The sequence below is a fragment of the Anas platyrhynchos genome, chromosome 2, assembly GCF_047663525.1.
Source record: "Anas platyrhynchos isolate ZD024472 breed Pekin duck chromosome 2, IASCAAS_PekinDuck_T2T, whole genome shotgun sequence".
Classification (NCBI taxonomy): Eukaryota; Metazoa; Chordata; class Aves; order Anseriformes; family Anatidae; genus Anas; species Anas platyrhynchos.
Window position 1 is genome coordinate 34,833,376 of NC_092588.1, and position 19,080 is coordinate 34,852,455.

At 39.0% G+C, this 19,080-nt stretch overlaps 1 protein-coding gene across 11 annotated transcripts in view; it reads right to left on the reverse strand.

The window, feature by feature from the left end:
* SULF1 (sulfatase 1) overlaps positions 1-19,080 on the reverse strand; it is a 130,418-nt gene that overhangs the window by 17,587 nt on the left and 93,751 nt on the right. For all 11 annotated transcript variants that reach the window (XR_011807475.1, XM_072034530.1, XM_013099339.5 and 8 more), the window contains 5 exons: positions 18,856-18,984; positions 18,533-18,589; positions 17,454-17,583; positions 3,600-3,816; positions 536-782 (listed from right to left, as the gene is read on the reverse strand). Coding sequence is in view for 10 of the 11 variants with exons in the window: in XM_072034530.1 (XP_071890631.1) it covers positions 536-782; positions 3,600-3,816; positions 17,454-17,583; positions 18,533-18,589; positions 18,856-18,984 (780 nt within the window). In the remaining variant the exon portion in view is untranslated. The remainder of the gene's footprint in view (positions 1-535; positions 783-3,599; positions 3,817-17,453; positions 17,584-18,532; positions 18,590-18,855; positions 18,985-19,080) is intronic.

Here is a 19,080-nt window from a genome sequence, read left to right on the forward strand (position 1 = left end):
ATTGCAGGTCTCTTTAGGGATAAACATATCTAATGTAGCTTAGGTAATGTTAGATTTACAAACACCTAAGTATTAAGAAAGATGGTATAGCTGATCTAATCTGTCTTCACATGGAGTGGGATTACAGTGATCTAAAATTTAGGCCTCTGTGCTAAGATGGTAGCCCAGATTTTATAATGAACAACAAGAGAGTCAGCTTCATGGGGTGATTAATCTATCATAAGATACATGTTTTGAAACAGAGTAAGAATCCCCCTCTAGAGATGCCTACTCCCCCTCAGAGATAAAACTGTAACTGGATGCCTCCTTAAACACACATATTAAAGTTACATGATTCCACCTACTAACAAGCACAACTCAGGCAGATCTAAAATTATCTGCAATGATAGTTTAAATTCTTTTATATAGGAACTAAATTTTAATATTCTATTAAAATAATGAAAGAGAGAGATTGCAATTAGAAAATGAAAAAGACTTTATCTTAAGGAAAACAAACAAACAATCAAGCAAACAAAAACAGAAAAAGCAACTGTACTTGTGTGTTACTCTGACAGAACTGGGTTGACCTATAGCATCAGTGCCATCAGCAACCATTGTGTCACCAGGAGCACTATTGGTTTCCTCTGCACCTTCCTCATTTTCAGCATTGTGACGTTTGGTGATACTTTTCGTCTTTAGCACCTGCAGTTCTTCCTCTTCCAGATTTATGTCATATATTTCACCTTCAAATTCCACAGACAAGGATCGTGTTTGGCGAGTGTGAACAAATCGTGGTTTGTATTCTGAAGAAGAAAGAAACATTCATGGTTGCATATACATATCTACAAGTAATGCCATGAACAACCAGCACATTCCAAAATGCAAGAAGGCTGTTCAATAAAACAGCTTATTTTTCCTGTGGCTTTGCAGAAGCTTATTTAATTATTTTTTGATAATTCAGGGACCACACTTTCATTAGTAGCATGAAATTCTGAATGCTTCAGATTTTGCATTTCATGCTAGGCTGACTTTATGCCACACTTAATATATATCTCCAAATAAAATCGGTATCTCAGAAATAGTCATCTAGAATGAGGCACTCAGAAAAACAAACAACAACAACAACAAAACAGAAACCATGGGATTATCTATCTATGTACAGATACTCCTACACACACATACATCATCCGTATCTATATGTACAAGTCATAGACATCCTGCACTGTAGGATCAGAGTGAACTTATAGGGTAACAGAACCACAGAATGGTTGAAGTTGGAAGAGATCTCTGGAGATCATCTGGTCCAACCTCCTGCTTAATGAGGGCCACCTAGAGCTGGTTGCCCAGTGCCATGCTTAAAGCTCTTTTAATTACAGTTTTTGAACTCTGCAAGTACAGCTGCATATGAGTCAGATTAATCACGATAATTAACTCTTCTGAGTATTTTTTATTGCCGTGTTCAGGAATAATTGTGTTTGGGCTCAGCCTGGAACACCTTCACTTTTTACCTTGTCCCAAATCAAACTGATAAAATCCATAGTAAGTACCACACCAAAGTATATTCTGTCTAGACACAAACACAAAGATCTCTGGATATACATAATTCAGCTTGTAAAAAAAAAAAAAATTGGTTGTAGGGCATCACTTTCCATTTGTTGCATCTATACTGAACACATTTTTGTTACCTAATAATTAATAACAATTTATGCAGCAGAATAAAGTGGGAGCTCTAAGAAAGTACTGCCTTTGGCATACAGGATAGATTCTCCTGCAAGTTTTCTGCTAGTGCCTTTGAGAGACTCATACTGAGCCTTTCCTGAAAGAATCTATTGAAAGTGCAGATAGTGAGCCTCATTCAGCTCTTCATTCAAACCACCCTGTCCTTCTAAACTATTTCAGTGGTTGCCTGCTGTGAGGTGAAAAAAGGCTTCCCAGTCATGCAGTGAAGACATTTATCTTCCTAAAGAGAAAAAAACACAAAACAAAACCACGTAGTTTCAAAGCCTCTCTCTGATTTACAACCATATTAATCATCAATAAAATAATGAAGAAAGATTCACAAGATCATATGGGACAAATTCTGGTGTTGTAGCAATCTCTGATGATGCTACTTATTAATCAAGAGACTGAAAGATTTTAGAGTACATAAGCATCTTACCCAAATGTCATCTAAAAACTGAGGCCTGAACTAGCCCTTCCCTTAACAATGCCTCATCATCACCTCTGTTCTCCTCAGACAAGCACTAAGGGGATTTGGCAGAGGAGGCAGAATAAGAAGTGGAGCAGAAGGAGAAGTGAAGAGGAGTAAAAATATTGTAAAGGAGAAAAGCATAACAAATTGACCTTTTCTGATGCCCCTTCAAATGCTCTCGATACTTGTTTGTCCCTTTCCCACTTTCTTCACTTTCTCTCTCCAAGTCACTGCCCTCAGTTGCAATTCCTACCGAGCCCTTGTTGGCACCCTGGAAACCCTTCTCTTTCCAAGGTGTATGGAAGGTATCTCCTCTTGAAATGATCACCTGGGGGCACATTGCACAGTCTGAGAATCACCCCAGCAGGCTGTGACATGGAGACTTTTCAGCAGTGGTCTGCCTGTGCATGTTGTGAAGTTCCTTAGATCATATTCAACAAATGGAAGAAATTATGTCACGGCAGCATTTAGTCTGAACAATGAGAGAACTTAAGACAGACAATATTGCGGTTGAATGTACAAAGAATACCAGGGATTCTTCGCATACAGAGTGGAGGAGGCTTTAAATCAGGAAATATTTTGAATTACACTGCCATTATTTTCTTATTTCATAGACATCTGTGCAGCATCTTCTAAGTTTTCTAACTCATGTCTCTGCAATCTTCCTGTTTTGGGGGCCCATCTATTTCATTCTTCAGTCCAGTGCTCTGAACCAAGCACAGGAGCTCTTGAACAAAGTTCCTGAAATCCAATTCCACTTTTATTGTAATGGCTACAGAACAGATAGACATTCGTTACCAGGCAGATAGATGAAAATACCCATTCCATTTAAAATAGCGGCTTCTTTTGCTGTATAAACCCTTAGCAGAGGCAAGCCCAAGGGCTGCTGACTCAAAGCCTGCTTGTGCATTCGCTTTAGCCCACGCTCCACTAGAGGACACTGCAATCTAACCTGTTTCCTTGCAGGGATCCCGGTACAGGCTTGCCTGAAAGTTGCAGCTGGGCAGAAATTAATTCTGCCAGCAGTCACGGCACCTCAATGCCTCACGTAAAAGAGATCTTTGGGATAGCATCAGACAGCGTTTGGATTCAGTGTTAGCGATGCAAGAAAGCACTTGCTTTGGCTGCCTTGGCAAATAAGGGCACTGGCTCGTCCGCAGATGTCACCAAGTTCCTGTGTGCCACCAGTGCGATAGGTGGCACCAGCGCATCGCTGCCGCAGCCAGCCCAAAGAGTATTCCCTGCTGTGGTGTAAGCGACAACTTTAGTTATTATCATTGTTATTACAGAGGCAATTATGCAGAACCTGACTGCCAATTACATATGTATTCATTGTACACGGAGGTGAAAACAAGAGTATGCTGTTAAATCTGTGAGCCTTTCCCCCCTGTTCTTTGCCTCAGCATAGGAGAGATCTGATAACACTTACTTTGTGCGTTAGGGTTTCTCAGGAACTGTCTTTGATTTTTTCTTTGGGTCCTGCTGTTTCGGTAATCAGCATCTCCACAGTTGCAGTCTTTGTCTTTACCACTGTATCCCCGGGAGTGGATGCTGCGGGTCCTCTTCCTGATGGCAAGTATGTCACTAGATACCTTACATTTGTGAATTCGAAGCTTGCCAGAGGCATCCTCCGTGCACTGCCACTTCTGTGAGAGAGGGAGAGACATGAAGATGATTTCCCAGCAGCCTGTCAAACCCCTGCTACTTTCAGGTGGATTGTAAAATATGGCAAGCAAATTTCTTTTAAGAACTAAGCAGTCCCTTAAAGAACAGATTGAGATGGGTAACATTTTAAGGAACTAAACTCACTCATTCTTCTCAACATATCTCCCATGCTAGGAAAACATAAGCTTGAATGAAATCACTGCAAATCTGCAGAAAAAAAAATAAAATACAACCCAGCCAAAAAAGATGTATAAATCAAGAGTATCTAGACTAAACACATCCCTGAAAGGAGCAAGTAAAAACTCTTAATTTACTGAGCCACAGAGCACAGCTGTCAGGGCTGTTTTCACCAACTTTTTTTCCCTTTGAAAAAACAAACTTTGCTTCTTTGTTCTGTAACTTGTAATCTCTAGCATGATTCTGGGGAAAATAAAAAATCTCCACAGATGAAGAAGAACTTGTGGGGTTCCTTGGAAAAGACTAGGACAAACTGTAGATGTGATTTATGCAAAAATACATAAAACTCTAACAACATGTAATTTATTTCCCTACCAGAGGCCAGAGGTAGGAACTGCACCGTAACACATATCCCTGTGAACCATGCCACACAGAACTGAAAATATCAGTGACTCTTCATATTTTCTGTGAGAAGGGAGAAGCCTGAAAAGTGTAATATCTGCAGCCCCCTCACTCCACCCAGCAGGTGGAAAAACTTCCAGAAAAGAGCAAAGGCAAAAGCCTCAGGGACGGCAAACAAATAAATGAACTTGGATAAACTCCTTTGGATCACTAAGTCTTGAGATTTGTATCAAGTCTGGGAGGAAAAGGTGCAGTCCGAAAGGAGTACCTGTACAACATTGTACATGTGCTGAATATCAGAGCAAGTGAGGGAGAATGAGAGGAAACAGAGTTTTTTTCCAGCTTGTCTGCACAATATCTGTCTGACTTGATTATCAACATGACTAAATCCAGATGGAAGAATCCAGGTGGATTTTTCCAGTGGATCCCACCATCTTCACATTTCAAAACAGAAAGCAACTGAGACTTTAATTTCCTCTCTGCACTGAACTGTCTTTAGAAAAGCACTTTTTTTTTCTTCTTTTTTATTTCTTTATTTTTCCCCTAAGGATAGGTGCTGACAGACCAGCCCTCCTTTGCCCATGCCCAAAGCTTGCCCTATATGGCTGTGGAGTTATAGCTAGCACACGTAACACACCACACATGCTAAGAAGCCTGTGATTTTAAGTCAGTTTAGCCCAAATAACAATAGGGAGAACTAGAAATAGCTATGTTTATTTATAGTTCTAATGCAACCATTAACCAGTGAGCTTCCTTCACTTATGCATCCTAAGCCACAATGATCAGACTTCATATGAAGCAATTAAGTTTGGCTGGATAGTGTGGAGAACACAATTCAATAATGCGATTTATAACAGGAACCTTTTAGTTACAGTTTCAGCTAAGTTTGCCTGTATGGTGTCCTTTTTTGGGTTCTCATGAATGAGTAGCTGAGCTTTCTCTTGCCTCATTAATAAAAGCAAGACAGCTAGATGCTGGTCCTAATGCAGTCTCCAACTTGATTTTTGAAATGAACACTAGTATCAGAGCAGACACATTTCAGTAAGTCTCTTCCATTAGCTAATGACTGCTCTGGACTGTTTTGGCGGTGCTGTCAAGCTGACTGAAGAATGAAGAAAGAAAACTAAGCCTCAGGTAGATTTGCTGACCTGATAACCTGAGGAGTGAGTTGATGTGGTTGTACACAAGAGAAAACAATTCCTGCCTTATACACAGCAGTCACTTTAAAGAGCATGGAGAAGGAGAGGGAAAATATATAATCTAGCACATACTTAACACTACTCCCGTCCCCAAAACATAACTGCTTCAGGCTTTCTGTGGTGCTTTTAATGGCAGCATCATCCCTCTATGAAATGGTGAAATATTGGCTTTGAACCACAGCTCCATGAAAGCACACTCTGGCCTAACGTGGGTTGAGCTAAATGATGGATCACAGACTCAGGGGGCTTGCTGGTGGTTTGGTGCGACTTTGATCTCTGAACACTAAACCATGTTTAAAAGGACATGGGCCTGCACGCCTTTGACTGCTGTCTGAGAAATTATACTCATTCCCAGGCTTTCAGTGCAAACCTACACCTACATGTGACAAGGTGACTTTCTACATGGAAAGGTGTCTGAGAGCCATAACACTTTGCAAGACTGTATTCTGTATTAGCATGTGCACTCTTTGTATCATGATAAGACAAGCTTGTTACAGGATAAGAAGTGACTGCTACATTATAGTTCCCGTGTGTTTTAGGTACGAACTACATTTATAAACATGTGGTACTAGTTTTTAACGAGTCACAAAAGCACCATTTTAAAGTAAAATAAATATTTTATTTGTCTAACATTAAATATAGCAAGAGGTTCCAGGAGTGGCTTCAATAGCCATTTAGAAAAAATTTAAGATTATTATGACTAACATTGAAACAAGACTCTCTGTGTTTCATAAGAGCCAATGACAGGTCTCTATCTAAAACAGGGATTAAATGTGATTCAGTTCATTATTTTTTTTTAACTTAAAAAAATGTCATTATGAAGATGCTTCAGATTTCTGAGACAGAATTTTTAGACTAACTTTCCTGAAAACCTGCCCATACCAGTACAATCACAATCCAAGCATGCATTATGCAGTAAGACATAATGGTCCTTCTGCTCATTTTAGATCTATAAAATGCATTAATGCACATAAAAGAAGATTATGACTGATGTGCTGCCCCTTTTCAGCCCCCATTTTCTACCTTCCTTCCCATTATGAATACCAAACTATTCTTTGAAATCCAGTAATATTAGGTTTGGTTTCTGAGTCTCCATTTATCCATAAATAATAATTATAAAAAAAACCTAAAATGTTGCCATATATATAAACTAATTATATCTCCATTAACTTTTAATTTATATACATTTTCTTATTTTCCCCATGTTTAGTTTCCTTCTTATATTGATGTTTCACAAGACAACTATGCTGATCTAACAATTAATCGTTGCCATAGGAATAAGGGATGGTCCCTGCTTCTGGCTGCAAGATGACTTAGTTTCTATCAGTAAGAGAAAAGAAGGGCTAAAAAAGAAAAAAAAAAGAAAAAAGAAATAAAACAATAAAAGAAAGGAAGGGAATAATAATAAAATAATAAAAGGGAAGGGAAGGGAAGGGAAGGGAAGGGAAGGGAAGGGAAGGGAAGGGAAGGGAAGGGAAGGGAAGGGAAGGGAAGGGAAGGGAAGGGAAGGGAAGGGAAAAGGGAAGGAAAAAGGGAAGGGAAAAGGGAAGGGAAAAGGGAAGGGAAAAGGGAAGGGAAAAGGGAAGGGAAAAGGGAAGGGAAAAAGGAAAAGAAAGGAAAAGAAAAGAAAGGAAAGAAAAGGAAAAAAAGAAGAAAAAAAAGAAAAGAAAAGAAAAGAAAAGAAAAGAAAAGAAAAGAAAAGAAAAGAAAAGAAAAGAAAAGAAAAGAAAAGAAAAGAAAAGAAAAGAAAAGAAAAGAAAAGAAAAGAAAGAAAAGAAATTGGAAAGGAAAAGCAGGACCCTGCCATTTTGCTGCAGCAAGCTGTTAAATCCTTTCAGTCATGCTGTGAAACTTAACCTATGCCAGCCTTTTTGTCTGTCATTGACTCATCTTTTCCTTCTTTCTTCTCATTTCATCACCTACCCTCCAGCAATGATTTTGCTCTGTCCTCAGCTCTCTACCTCCAGCTTTCCTTCCGCTTTGGTTGAACTTCAGAGGGGAAGCAAAGGTGGAAGAGCAAGTTGCAGAAGCAGTTTAGATATAAAGGTGCAAAAGAGCTGAGCATCACTTGGGAGCTCAAGGTCCTTTAATCTCTGCCCAACCTGAAGTTTGAATGCCTAAGTATGCATGCCTGCTGCTGGATGGGAGGGCTTGCATGGACTGCAGTAAGACCACAGCAGGAGCTTTTCCTCTGGTGATGTCATTGGCATGATGTATTTTCATCTGGGATTTATAAGTTTGCCCTTATAAAGTCATTTCAAAGGCAAAGGGGAGTAAATGGGTGGATTAAAAGAGTATTGTTTGTACTGGGTCACTTTGCTTTGTGCTGCAGCTGGCACAGCTCCACCTGCAACTTAGAGCTATGTGAGCAAGTCAACAGCAAATGACGTGGTAGCTACCTAGGGTCACGATTTCCTGATATCAATCAGTTTGTGCCACAGCCTTAAAATTAAGTAAATCTATTTCAATATGATCCTATGATACCTAAGGCATATACATTTAGCACGAGTCATTGTGCTGTGCTGCACTGTAAATATCCACTTAAGCAGGATTTCAAATCAACATTGTTTAGCTAATAGATCGTCACATCTTTGAGAGAGTTGCTACAGCTATATATAGAGCAGAAATTAATTAGACAATTCATGTAAGGTAGAAAAGCAGTAGGCAAGTTAAGGGTCTTGATGCAATTTAATTACCCTGTATTTGCAGTAAACACTTCAGTGTAAAATATCTTGTCAGATCTTATCACAAAGCTATGAAACACTGAAAAACGTGACTAGAAACACAACACAGCAACAATACAGGTGGTATTGTATGACTTTTTGATTTTGGTAATGTATGACTGTTGAAGTATTATTATTCATCCTAGGGAATGCTAAGATAAAGCATGAAAAGGAAGGCTTCATGAACTTAAACATGCCATCAAGATCTGATTTCTCTTTTTTTCCTGCTTAGAAAGGTATGATTTAAGTTGGAAAGGGTTTAGATGAAAACGCTGCCATGGACTGTACATGTGTACCAAATTCCTCTATTAGCATTGAGCAGATCTGCCTGGATGCCAGGGGACTTGGCAGTACCAGCACGGGAATCTGGTTTAGGGAGTGCTACTGCAATAAGAACTGAGTCTTCTTGTTTGCTCTGTGCCATTCAAAGAGGCAATCTCACACAGCATATTGAGAAGTGCCCTGTAATTAGCTGGCTATAGTAAATAGCACAGATCATCAGCAGTTTATTTCTGCTGAACTGGACCTGAATACTGAGAAATGTTTCCAGGCTAAGGCCATGTCCTCTGTGCATTTCCTCAGTGTAGTCATGAACCTTGGTCCTAACCGAGGCTCCTAGGTGCTCCTGGTTACTCTGTGTAGTCACAATTCAACTGTGTTTGAATATTGAACAGCTGTTTCACAAGGATAGTGTGTCAGGCTCACTCAGGGAATTTGGAATTGTTGCATTTTGGTTTAATAAAAATCTCCTCGAGTTTACAAGTGGACTGCCATTTGTCGAACCACTCTCAGCTCTAGAATACATTCAAACACAACTATATATATGTATATAGCCTTAACCCCTGAGAAAGTCTTCCCCAAAAGTGCAATGGTCAGTGGTTCAACAAATCAGGAAGTGATTTGTCTTGTAAAAACTGATGTAATATAGGGGGGAAGGTAGAAGAGACTTTATAAATACATTCAGTTAAATTCATAGGGACAGAAGTTGAGGAGAAAACAAGAATGAAGAAATTAATCATTGTATAACGGAAATAACTATATGAAATTTGCCAGTTTCAAGCTCCTTCACAGTGTTTAAGAAACAGAAGACAGAAAATGACCTAGGAGGAGGTTTTCAGATTATACAGTGTTGCATTTTTGATGTATAGACATGATTGATTTTAAATGTCATGGCTTTAGCAGTTTTCTAGTTTACAAAAATGCATGAACCTTATTGTCAGCTTTAGAAGTCTACTTGCTTAGGTCAAGATATCAAACATCACCTACATAGCATTCCTTACCAAATCCATTAGCTTGTCTGTAGTAGCAGCTCAACATCAACAAACTTGTTATTATCCAACAAATCTCTGCTTTCAGGTTCAAGCAAATAGGAGCCAATGACACTCAAAGATAGATTTAGCCATTTGGCTATAAATAGTAATGACAATAATAATTGGTTCCTACTGGATCATACACATTTAGTCTGCAGAGGACTTAATTTATACTGTATTTCAATGGATACTTTAGAATTAAAACACTGCAAATGACAACCACCAAGGAGTTCTACAGAAAGTCATAAAAATGATTCTTGTGTAATCTGTATTTTCTATGTAAATGTTTTTGGTACATCAAACTGCTTCTCAGTTTGGCATTTCACCAAAAGGTATTTCTGTTAGGGAACCCTGATAAGATGGTAGCAAAAATGCTGAACATAGCTGTGCTATGGAAGAGATGAAACCAGAGAAAGACCTTCCCAGACTGGAATATCTCTGGATTTTATCCAGAATGGAGCTGGTGCTTCAGATTCAGAATTGCTTAGATTTGAAGAATTGTCAAATCTGGAAAGAACTGCCCTCTGTTTGTTAGGAAGCTTAAATATTTAGGCTGAAATATGAAATATTTAGGCTGAAATACAAAATAGCATGCTTTGAAGGATTATCTTTGGAGATAAAGGAACCTATCTTCATATTTGGTTGTAAGCCATAAGAAAGATAGTATTTTAACTAGGGATATCATAATTTCTAGCAATTCCTATGAAATCTTGAGCAACAAAATTGCAGGTATGATTCTGTCAGCTGTGAGGGATGACTCTGGAGGGTCCAAACTGAGCAACAGCTGCAAAAGCTGTTGTGAAAGCACTGAAGTATGCACTTAGCTTTAAGCACATGACTGGTCCCAAACACATATGCTTCCAGTTAAGCCTATGTGTAGATGCCCTTCTGAATTATGATTAAGAAAAGGTGGTACCAATGTACAGATGGCAAAGAACCAGCCTTGAACTGATGTTCTGGCAAAATAGGTTGACGGGATTAACTGACACTGCTTTCAAACCAAATGAATGTTGCTACTATGAAGAAAAAGAAAAAGAAGTAAGAATAAGAAAAAAGAAAAAAGAAAAAAGAAAAAAAAAGAAAAAAAAAAAGAAAAAGAAAAAGAAAAGAAAAAAGAAAAAAAAAAAGAAAAAAGAAAAAAGAAAAAAGAAAAAAGAAAAAGCTTTCTTTCTTACATTAATCTACTCTGTCTGGGCTGCTAATATCTCACTTTGACAATGTTGTAAGAAGCTCTGCTTGAATAGGTGCAGTATGATAGAAAATGGAGAAACAAGCTGAGGCAGGAGGCAGCATATGGAATAGCAATACATTAATGCACTCCTGCATACTCATGACCAGTGCCTTTCTATTCCTGTAATTGTCAAGAGGTTGTTCTGAAACCAGGAGGATCAATGAGTGATGTTTATGTGCCATATCATAATTTTAGTTGGGTTTTAGTGGGTGCCTGGGTTCTGGCTGTCAGTTCCTGGCCAGCCATCTGACACTTCTGTCCAGCTCTTACCAGCTTATGTGTTTTTATTCATACTCTGCAGCTGGTCATAAAGCTGACCTTTACAAATGTATGGTCTGTGATATTTATTTTATGAGAACATAGATACTTGAGCCAAACCAGACTACACCTAATAAGCCACATTCTAATTTCCTTTACAATATTATCTGTAAGCTGATTGATGGCAAGTATTCTTTCAGTGTTAAAACAGACATGCTTATACTGAATGCTGATATGATAATGTGATAAATATAAATATGAATAATAAAATTCAATTCTTATGCTAGATTTTTAAATGTCAAAGGATTAATGAGAAATAAGGGGTCTGTACAGACTGCATAACGTGCTCTTTGGATCACAGCCAGAAGAATCTTGCACATTTACCGCAGAGCTGATGCTTGGATTCAACAGCATGTCTCCAGTGACTACCTGTAAAGCCTTAAATGACTGTAAAATACATTGAGATCTAATCTAAGTAAAATTTCATTGTACAGTCTTCAGGGATATTCTCCAAGCAGAACACTATTTCTTTAGGGCAGCTTTGGAATACTTCCTTGTGAGTACGTACAGCATTCTGCATCTCTAAAGCTGACCAAAAAAAAAAAAATGAGCACAAGGAAGGTCAGTGACTGTGGCATGGCACCTATGTAGCTTGGTTTGGGTTCATGGGCATGCATGCCATACAAACCTGCGTAGCATGACACAGTTTTCCATTCTGCCCACTGTCAGTGTTTATCTGAGCTGGCAGCAGACTACAGATCTTTACAAGTTTCAGACCTTCGCTGTTTACAAACTGGCAGGTAGTGCAGAGCAGATGGTTGGAGATGTATGCCCATAAAATAAACAGACCTGAGTCTAGGTTTGGTTGCTGAGTCATCCAACCTAAGAGTTCAAATTTTAAACACAAAGCTTCACAGTCCTCATTTTGGGAGGGTGGCTTTTTTTTTTTTTTTTTTTTTTTCCCTCTGCTGGGAAAATTTTAAAATAACGTTGTGGTTTTGTGTATTTTTTACAAGAGGATAAAAATGCATGTTTGGCTATGGATTTGATACTGATTATAAATTATGGATTGAACAGTGCACTGGAGACACCAGGACTCAGCACAAGACCTCAGAAGGTAACTGCTATCTGAGAAACAGCGTTAAGTCCCAGAAGTAAAAATTTTGCCTCAGGAAAATGACTCAGGCTGGTGAGAGAGAAAGAATAAATACTGATGAATTAACTAAACTCATTAATTACATGTTTATGTAAGGGAAGAGAGAAAGAAAAGGTATAAATGAAAACATCATTAACATGCTCTTTTTTTGATATTTTCAAAAGTACCCAGAAGAATTTCATGGGTAGGAAGATGGAGTGAGTTCAACAAAAATAACCTGCCACAGGATTTAAGAGTGGCTTGCCTCTAAACCTCCTGAACTAACATATATTCTCATCTCATCTTATTTCAATGGAAATCTGAGAGATTTGTGCCACGATAAGGCTACGTTAATCCAGAGAAACATTTGTTACATGCTGTTATTTCTGCTTTCCTGGAAAATTAACACAATTTTAGTTAAAATTTGCATCAATTGTTTCCCAGTTTAAAATGACGACATGGGTAACAATGATGCCAATGAATAGTTATTTTTGTAATGTGTACCTCATTACAGTAAAACTGAGAGGGGAAATATGTATCAATGAAATATATATAAAAACAAAACAAAACATACCTGTATACTATTTTTGTGACAAAAATCATCAATAGTCACTACTAAAACAATTGAAAAGGTGACCTTAGTAAGCTACACCACATAAACCGGTGACAAATTTGGCCAACAAATTCAGAAGCAAACCTATGGTTCCCTTCATAATTTCTTGCAGCCCTCTGTGGGATGTGAAGCAGGAAACTCTCACCCTGACCCCCAAAACTAAGCAGTGGGAATGACTCTGGCCTGGGTGGGACAGGATCAACTGTGTGATGCTGGTAAGCACAGGTCAACAACTAGGTCACGTCAGAAGCTGAAAACCGGTCCATTTTCATAGAATCATAGAATATCCTGAGTTGGAAGGGACCCTTAAGGATCATCAAGTCCAACTCTTGACACCGCACAGGTCTACCCAAAAGTTTAGACCATTTTCAGACCAAGAAAAGTTCAGACCATTTTCAAACATTGCAGGTGACCTATACCCATTTACAGGACAGACAAAATTAAAAATCCTTCCCTAGTTATGAAGTTGAGGAGGAGAAGAAAACACAAAATCCTCATGTCCAGGAATTAAGCAAGTAAAAAAACAGGAGCATGTGAAATTACTGGAAGGAACATCTGGAGGTCGTTTAGTCCAACGTCCTCCTCAAAGAAGGAACAACTTTATTAGGTTTTGAAAATATCCCTGGATGGATCTTCTACAGCCTTTTTGGACAACCAGCACCAGTGCTTAATCACTCTTACGGTAACATTTTTTTCTATACACCTTGTCATAATTTTCCTCGCTGCAACTTGCCTGTTGCTTCTGTTGTGCACCTCCAAGAAGTGCGTGGGTCTGTCTTCTCTCTAAGTAGCTGTTAGTTAGCTGAAGGCAGCAATTAGATCTCTCTTTGCCTCTTGTTCTCCTGTCTAAACAAACCTCTGCCCCTCCTCAGTATCTCCTGACCATCTCTGGGGTCCTCTACTGGACATACTCCAGCTCACTAGTGTCCCACTGCTAATGGAGGTCCCAACCCAAATGCACACCAACCAATCACTTCCCATGACCTGTTAGCTGTGTTATTTCTAATGCAGCTCAGTATGCATGCTTCTCCCCTTCACAAGGGCTCACTGCTGGTTCAAGTTAATGACTGGCTGAACATAACTCAGAAGTGAAACATGTCCTTGCAGTTGTGCACATCTAATTTCTGTTATGCTCTCAAGGATGTGACAGAACTTTTGGAAATCATCTTCCCATAAAAGGGGGATTGTGAAAAAAAGGGGGGGGGGGGGGGGGGAAGGTGCTCTACAATGAAAATGATTCAATCTATCAATGGTGCTAAAAAAAATTTAAATCAGAAAAAATCATGATAAAAGAAGTTTAACTTTATTTTGCATATATATTTTATAACTATTTTCTCTTATGAAACCAAACCATTTTTTTCTGTAACTCATAGGTCTTGCTAACTTAAAGCTAAATATAATCTATAACCTACATTTCTTTTCTCTTTTAAACAAACAGTAGTTAGACTTTAAGTAATTATGGAACAATTACAACAATTTTACAGGTGTTTAATATTTTATTTTTTTATTTTTTATGTTAAAGTACTTTTTGATAGACACCAGAAGTAGAAAAATACAGAAAAATGAAATTTTTAATTTGAAAATTGTCTTAACTATGCTAGTTTTTTTTTTTAATTAATTAATTAATGGGTTACTTATTAAATATAAAATGAGCTAAACCAATTATTTTCCTGAGTACCACATCCCTGGAGACTGGAAGTAGCAGGTCTCAGTATCACACATCATTTTAGAACAATAAAAATGAATTATCGTCTTTTTCAAATCCCAATTGCATTCTTGATTTCAAATGAACTAGATATTGACTAAAGTAAGTTAAAATGAAGAACATTCTCTAAATGCACTAGACAGTGTATTAATTCAATAAATGTTTATTCTTAGTTCCAGATGTTTAGCAGCAACTTCCCATTGACCAGTAATTTCATTCTCTAAAAATCTGTCAGGAATCACAAGTCTAAGAAGGTGATTTTAATTAAAATGATTTTAAGCACAACTAATTAGAGTAGGAAGTACTACATAAGCAATCATAAATTAATATGAAGATTTTTTTTTTTTATATGTGCACCTTTGTAATTGAAATGAAAGCTACTAATCTCAAAAGATAAAATGAATTGAAATTAAGAACCACATACAAATGTTACCTTTTTCCGAGAGGTGCAAAGCAATTAGGTGAAATCTGCTGGAGGAACCTCATATTAAACTATGATCCCTCATATTAAACAATGGAAACCATCTGGGCTAAAGTGAAATTATTTGGTCCATTAACTTTTAATTTTCTACAAGAATTTTACTAAGTGGAAAAAATCCTGCAGACACTTACTTCACACTGCAATGCCTCACTGAAGTTTATGTTATTCTACTGCTGCTCTTTAAATTCACATCCAGTCTATGCTACACTGACTTGCCCACAAGTACCATGTGTAGCCAGCCCCTGCAAGAGAAGTTGCCTTTGCTTCACAAGGTTGGAACAGGAGTGAATGGGTCATGAGAGACAGGCTTGTGCACCATGGGTTGAACAAGCTCAGAGCATGCCGAGAGGATGCACTAATACACCTCAGGATGCTCTGTCCGCAAATGTGTATCCCTGGAGGAAGCCTTCAGGATGTTAGAGGGATCAGGGACAACTCTGATCTCTTTGTTTAAGAACATAATTTATATGCACCAGTGGCTCAGGCTGAAAATTTGTCTTAAGAAGATCAGTTCACCCTTGTCCCTCTCATTCAGCCGTGAGAGCTGGCTGCTGGGCTCTGTGGAGCCAACATGTCTTCTGCATCTAAAGGTCCCTGAGGGGAGTCCATAGGCAGTGGATCTGGTATCAAGCACCATTGCTCTTGTCAGCTCCTTCCCAGCTCAAGACATTCACCTTCCTCTGCCCTTTGATCAAAGGCGAGTTTCCATCCAACACAGGATGGAAAGTCAAGTTCTCCAAAAGGGCCTGGGAGCAGGGCTGGGAGCAGCCCTCCCTTGTGCTTCAGCTGGGATACCTGGTCAGGACACTTAACCTTGTCTATTCACATGTGGAAAAGAAAATTATTCCAAACTTGGATTTTGGCATAAGAGGTAGTAAATATAAGAAATAATTGCAAAGAAAATATTTTAGTATTTTAAAACTAAACATTTTAGCGTCTAACAGTCTAAATGACTCCATTGATCTCCTTTATTTTTTTTATAAAAATATTCAGTTTTTCAGATTTAATCTCTGTTTACAATGGCAGTGTTTGAACTCCTGAAAACTTTGCCCTTGGGCTAGACTGTGATATTGTGCATACCCCCTTAAAAGTGGCTGCGTTTAAAGAGCATGTGTGAGGTGGGAACTGTGGCAGAGGACCTGACCAAGGATGTGCCAGCCAAAACATACTCCAGTCCAATGTGGGATTAACGGAGATTTACCGTAACACTACGCTCTAATGAGTGACAAGGAGCAAGGTGGGGAAGGCGTACATCTGTAAGTGTGCAGGCTCTCCCGAGAGCCTTTGGGTTTGTTTTACAGGGCTCTACCTGCCCTGGGTGAAGCTCCATGGGTGGCTGCAAAGGCAAGCAGAGCACAGTACAGCTTTATACTCCCCTTCAAAACAGCATGCCGGCATTTCAGTGCCAGGCCTACAGCCGGCTGCCGCGGTCTAAGCAAACATCTGAGGGAAAAGCGCGAGCGCCAGCCTGGGAGAGATCACCTCGCACTCCTCAGGAGAGGTGTGCGGGACTGGGATGGGGATAGGGTGGGAGGACAGCAGGGTGTGAGATGGTGCCAGAGCCCCCGCTTGCACTGGTCAGAGGTGGTGTCAGTGTGAAGGCACACAGCTCCCTTCGATTCCTTCCCCGGTAAATCCAGCTTTACACATTACCATATAGCATTAACTCAGAGTCAGTTGAGCAGAATTTGGAGTGTGACTCATTTTTTCTTAATTTCTTAGAATTATTTCAGTTGGAAAAGTCTATTAAGATTATCAAGTCCACTCATTAGCCCAGCACTCCCAAGTCCACCAGTAAACCATGTCCATAAGCACCACGTCCACACATCTCTTAAATACCTCCATGGATGGCGACTCCACCACTTCCCTGGACAGCTTATTCTGATGCCTAACCATGTGAAGAAATTCTTACTGATATCCCCTCTAAACCTCCCCTGGTGCAACTTGAGGCCATTTCCTTATGTCCTATAACTTGTTACCTGAGAAAAGAGACTGACACCCATCTCACTACAACCTCTTTTCAGGTAGTTGTGTAGAGTGATGAGATCTCCCCTCAGACTCCCCTCCTCCAGATGGAACAGACCCAATCCCCTCAGCCACTCCTCATAGTCTTGTTTTCTAGTCCCTTCACGAGCTTCGCTGCTCTCCTCTGAACACATTCCAGCAGCTCAGTATCCTTCTTGTAGTGAGGGGCTCAAAGCTGAACACAATACTTGAACACCAGATGACAATCACTTCCCTCATGCAAGGAGTTCCAATAAATAAAAAAGCATGATGGTTGCTAAGGATCCAAAAAACAGATTCCTGATATTCATTTGATCCCTTGTGAAAGACATGCATATTTCCCTGTAGCACAAAGAGGACTGCAACTGTCTGTATCTTACCTGCCCTGGTTGTTCACAGGCTGTTTGGTATCTTGCTTGTTGGCATAATTCTTTTACCCTCTCATATTTTGGAAGTTGATTAGACTGCTGAGTGTTTTTATTGTTTTCCTCCTTCTTTCGTAGAAATTTTCTTTAAAAAAAAAAAAAGTTGAATATTTTACATAAATTACTCTAAACTCTGGAGATGGTGAATTTAACTGGTAAAATAAAGCTACTTGAATATTTAAGTCTTCTAAGGGAGAAAATCCCCACATTTCTGCTAGTGACTTTAATGACAAAAGGTCATGTGGTGAAAAAAGGGCTCAGGCTATTTGCTGGAATTTGCCCAATGAGAAATAAGAACTACTGAAATATGTCTAATTGATACAGTTCAACACTATTCATAAATAAACGTATGTTCTTTCACAAAAGAAAATATGCTGAAGCAATATTTGTCTGAATGAAGAACCCAGCTGAAGAGACTACAGGGCTTTCATACTCATTCAGCACAGTGTGTCTTGTTTTGCAGTACATCACACAAGATTTTCATAATACATAAAACCATAAAATGCCACAAGGAAATTGCTGTGAAGTTTTAACCCAGAGAAAATTTTCTCAGCAGTAATTGTCAAGGCAGGAGAGTAAAAAGGTATCAGAGAAAAGAGTAGCTATAGTCATAAATCTCATTTACACGTATGTCTTAGCTAGAACAAAAATGAAGAATGCTTCTGATCTGTGGTGGAAAATACTAAATCAGTTGATAACAGGATATTGCACAGCTGGATATGAAGCAGAGAATTGAAAAGAAAATGAGTCAGATGATGACATAAGTGGTCACAGGGACAATGTTATAGAAGGAGGAGGTATAGGCTAGGAGAGCTGCTAGGAGGGTATGCCTTCAAATATCTTGGAGGGAAGGGATCTGGGAGCACAGCAGCATGCATAGCCAGTGGTGGGAAATTAGAAAACAAGTCAGGCCTGTAAGTTAGCTTCCAAAATTTACTACTCCACTGGCCATAAAGAGAAAGAGGAGAGAGCAGAAAGGAAAGCATGTTCAAGAGAGTGTTCCCTTCCAAAACTCTCTCACCCCTAATAATTACCCTCTTTCCACCAGAAATGTGTCACGCCAGATTTTGGTCTTCTTGTTTGTTCGAAACCTGAAACCAAAATAAAAATATTTACTCCTGGCACCTATATATAGCACTGCTAGTGTTAACAATTTATTTTTTTAAAACCACCTCCCCGCTTATGTATACCTGCAATTTTATAGACGTGCTATTTAAGAGAGTCTTCAAATGTGGAAGCTGTGGTCATTGGCCTGACACAGCTCATTTCCACAGAACCTCTTTTTCCACTCAGTTGTTCATTTACTCAGGTGTTTGCTTCTGAACTAGCTACAAAAACAAAAAGAGCTGGGACCCACCTGTTTCCTGGTCTCTCCAGGTCTAGAAGCTTTAGGACAGATTTGCCATCCATATCTGGAGGAGTGTCAAGTCCTGCAATATCCAGAATTGTTGGAGCAAGATCAATATTCAGAACTATCTGAGGCACTCTGCAAATCAAGAGAAAAGGTCATAGTTGTCATGTGTTCAATATGCAAGTCTTCACATTCTCTCAGAATTAGAACAGTATTTAATGTTTATCAGGG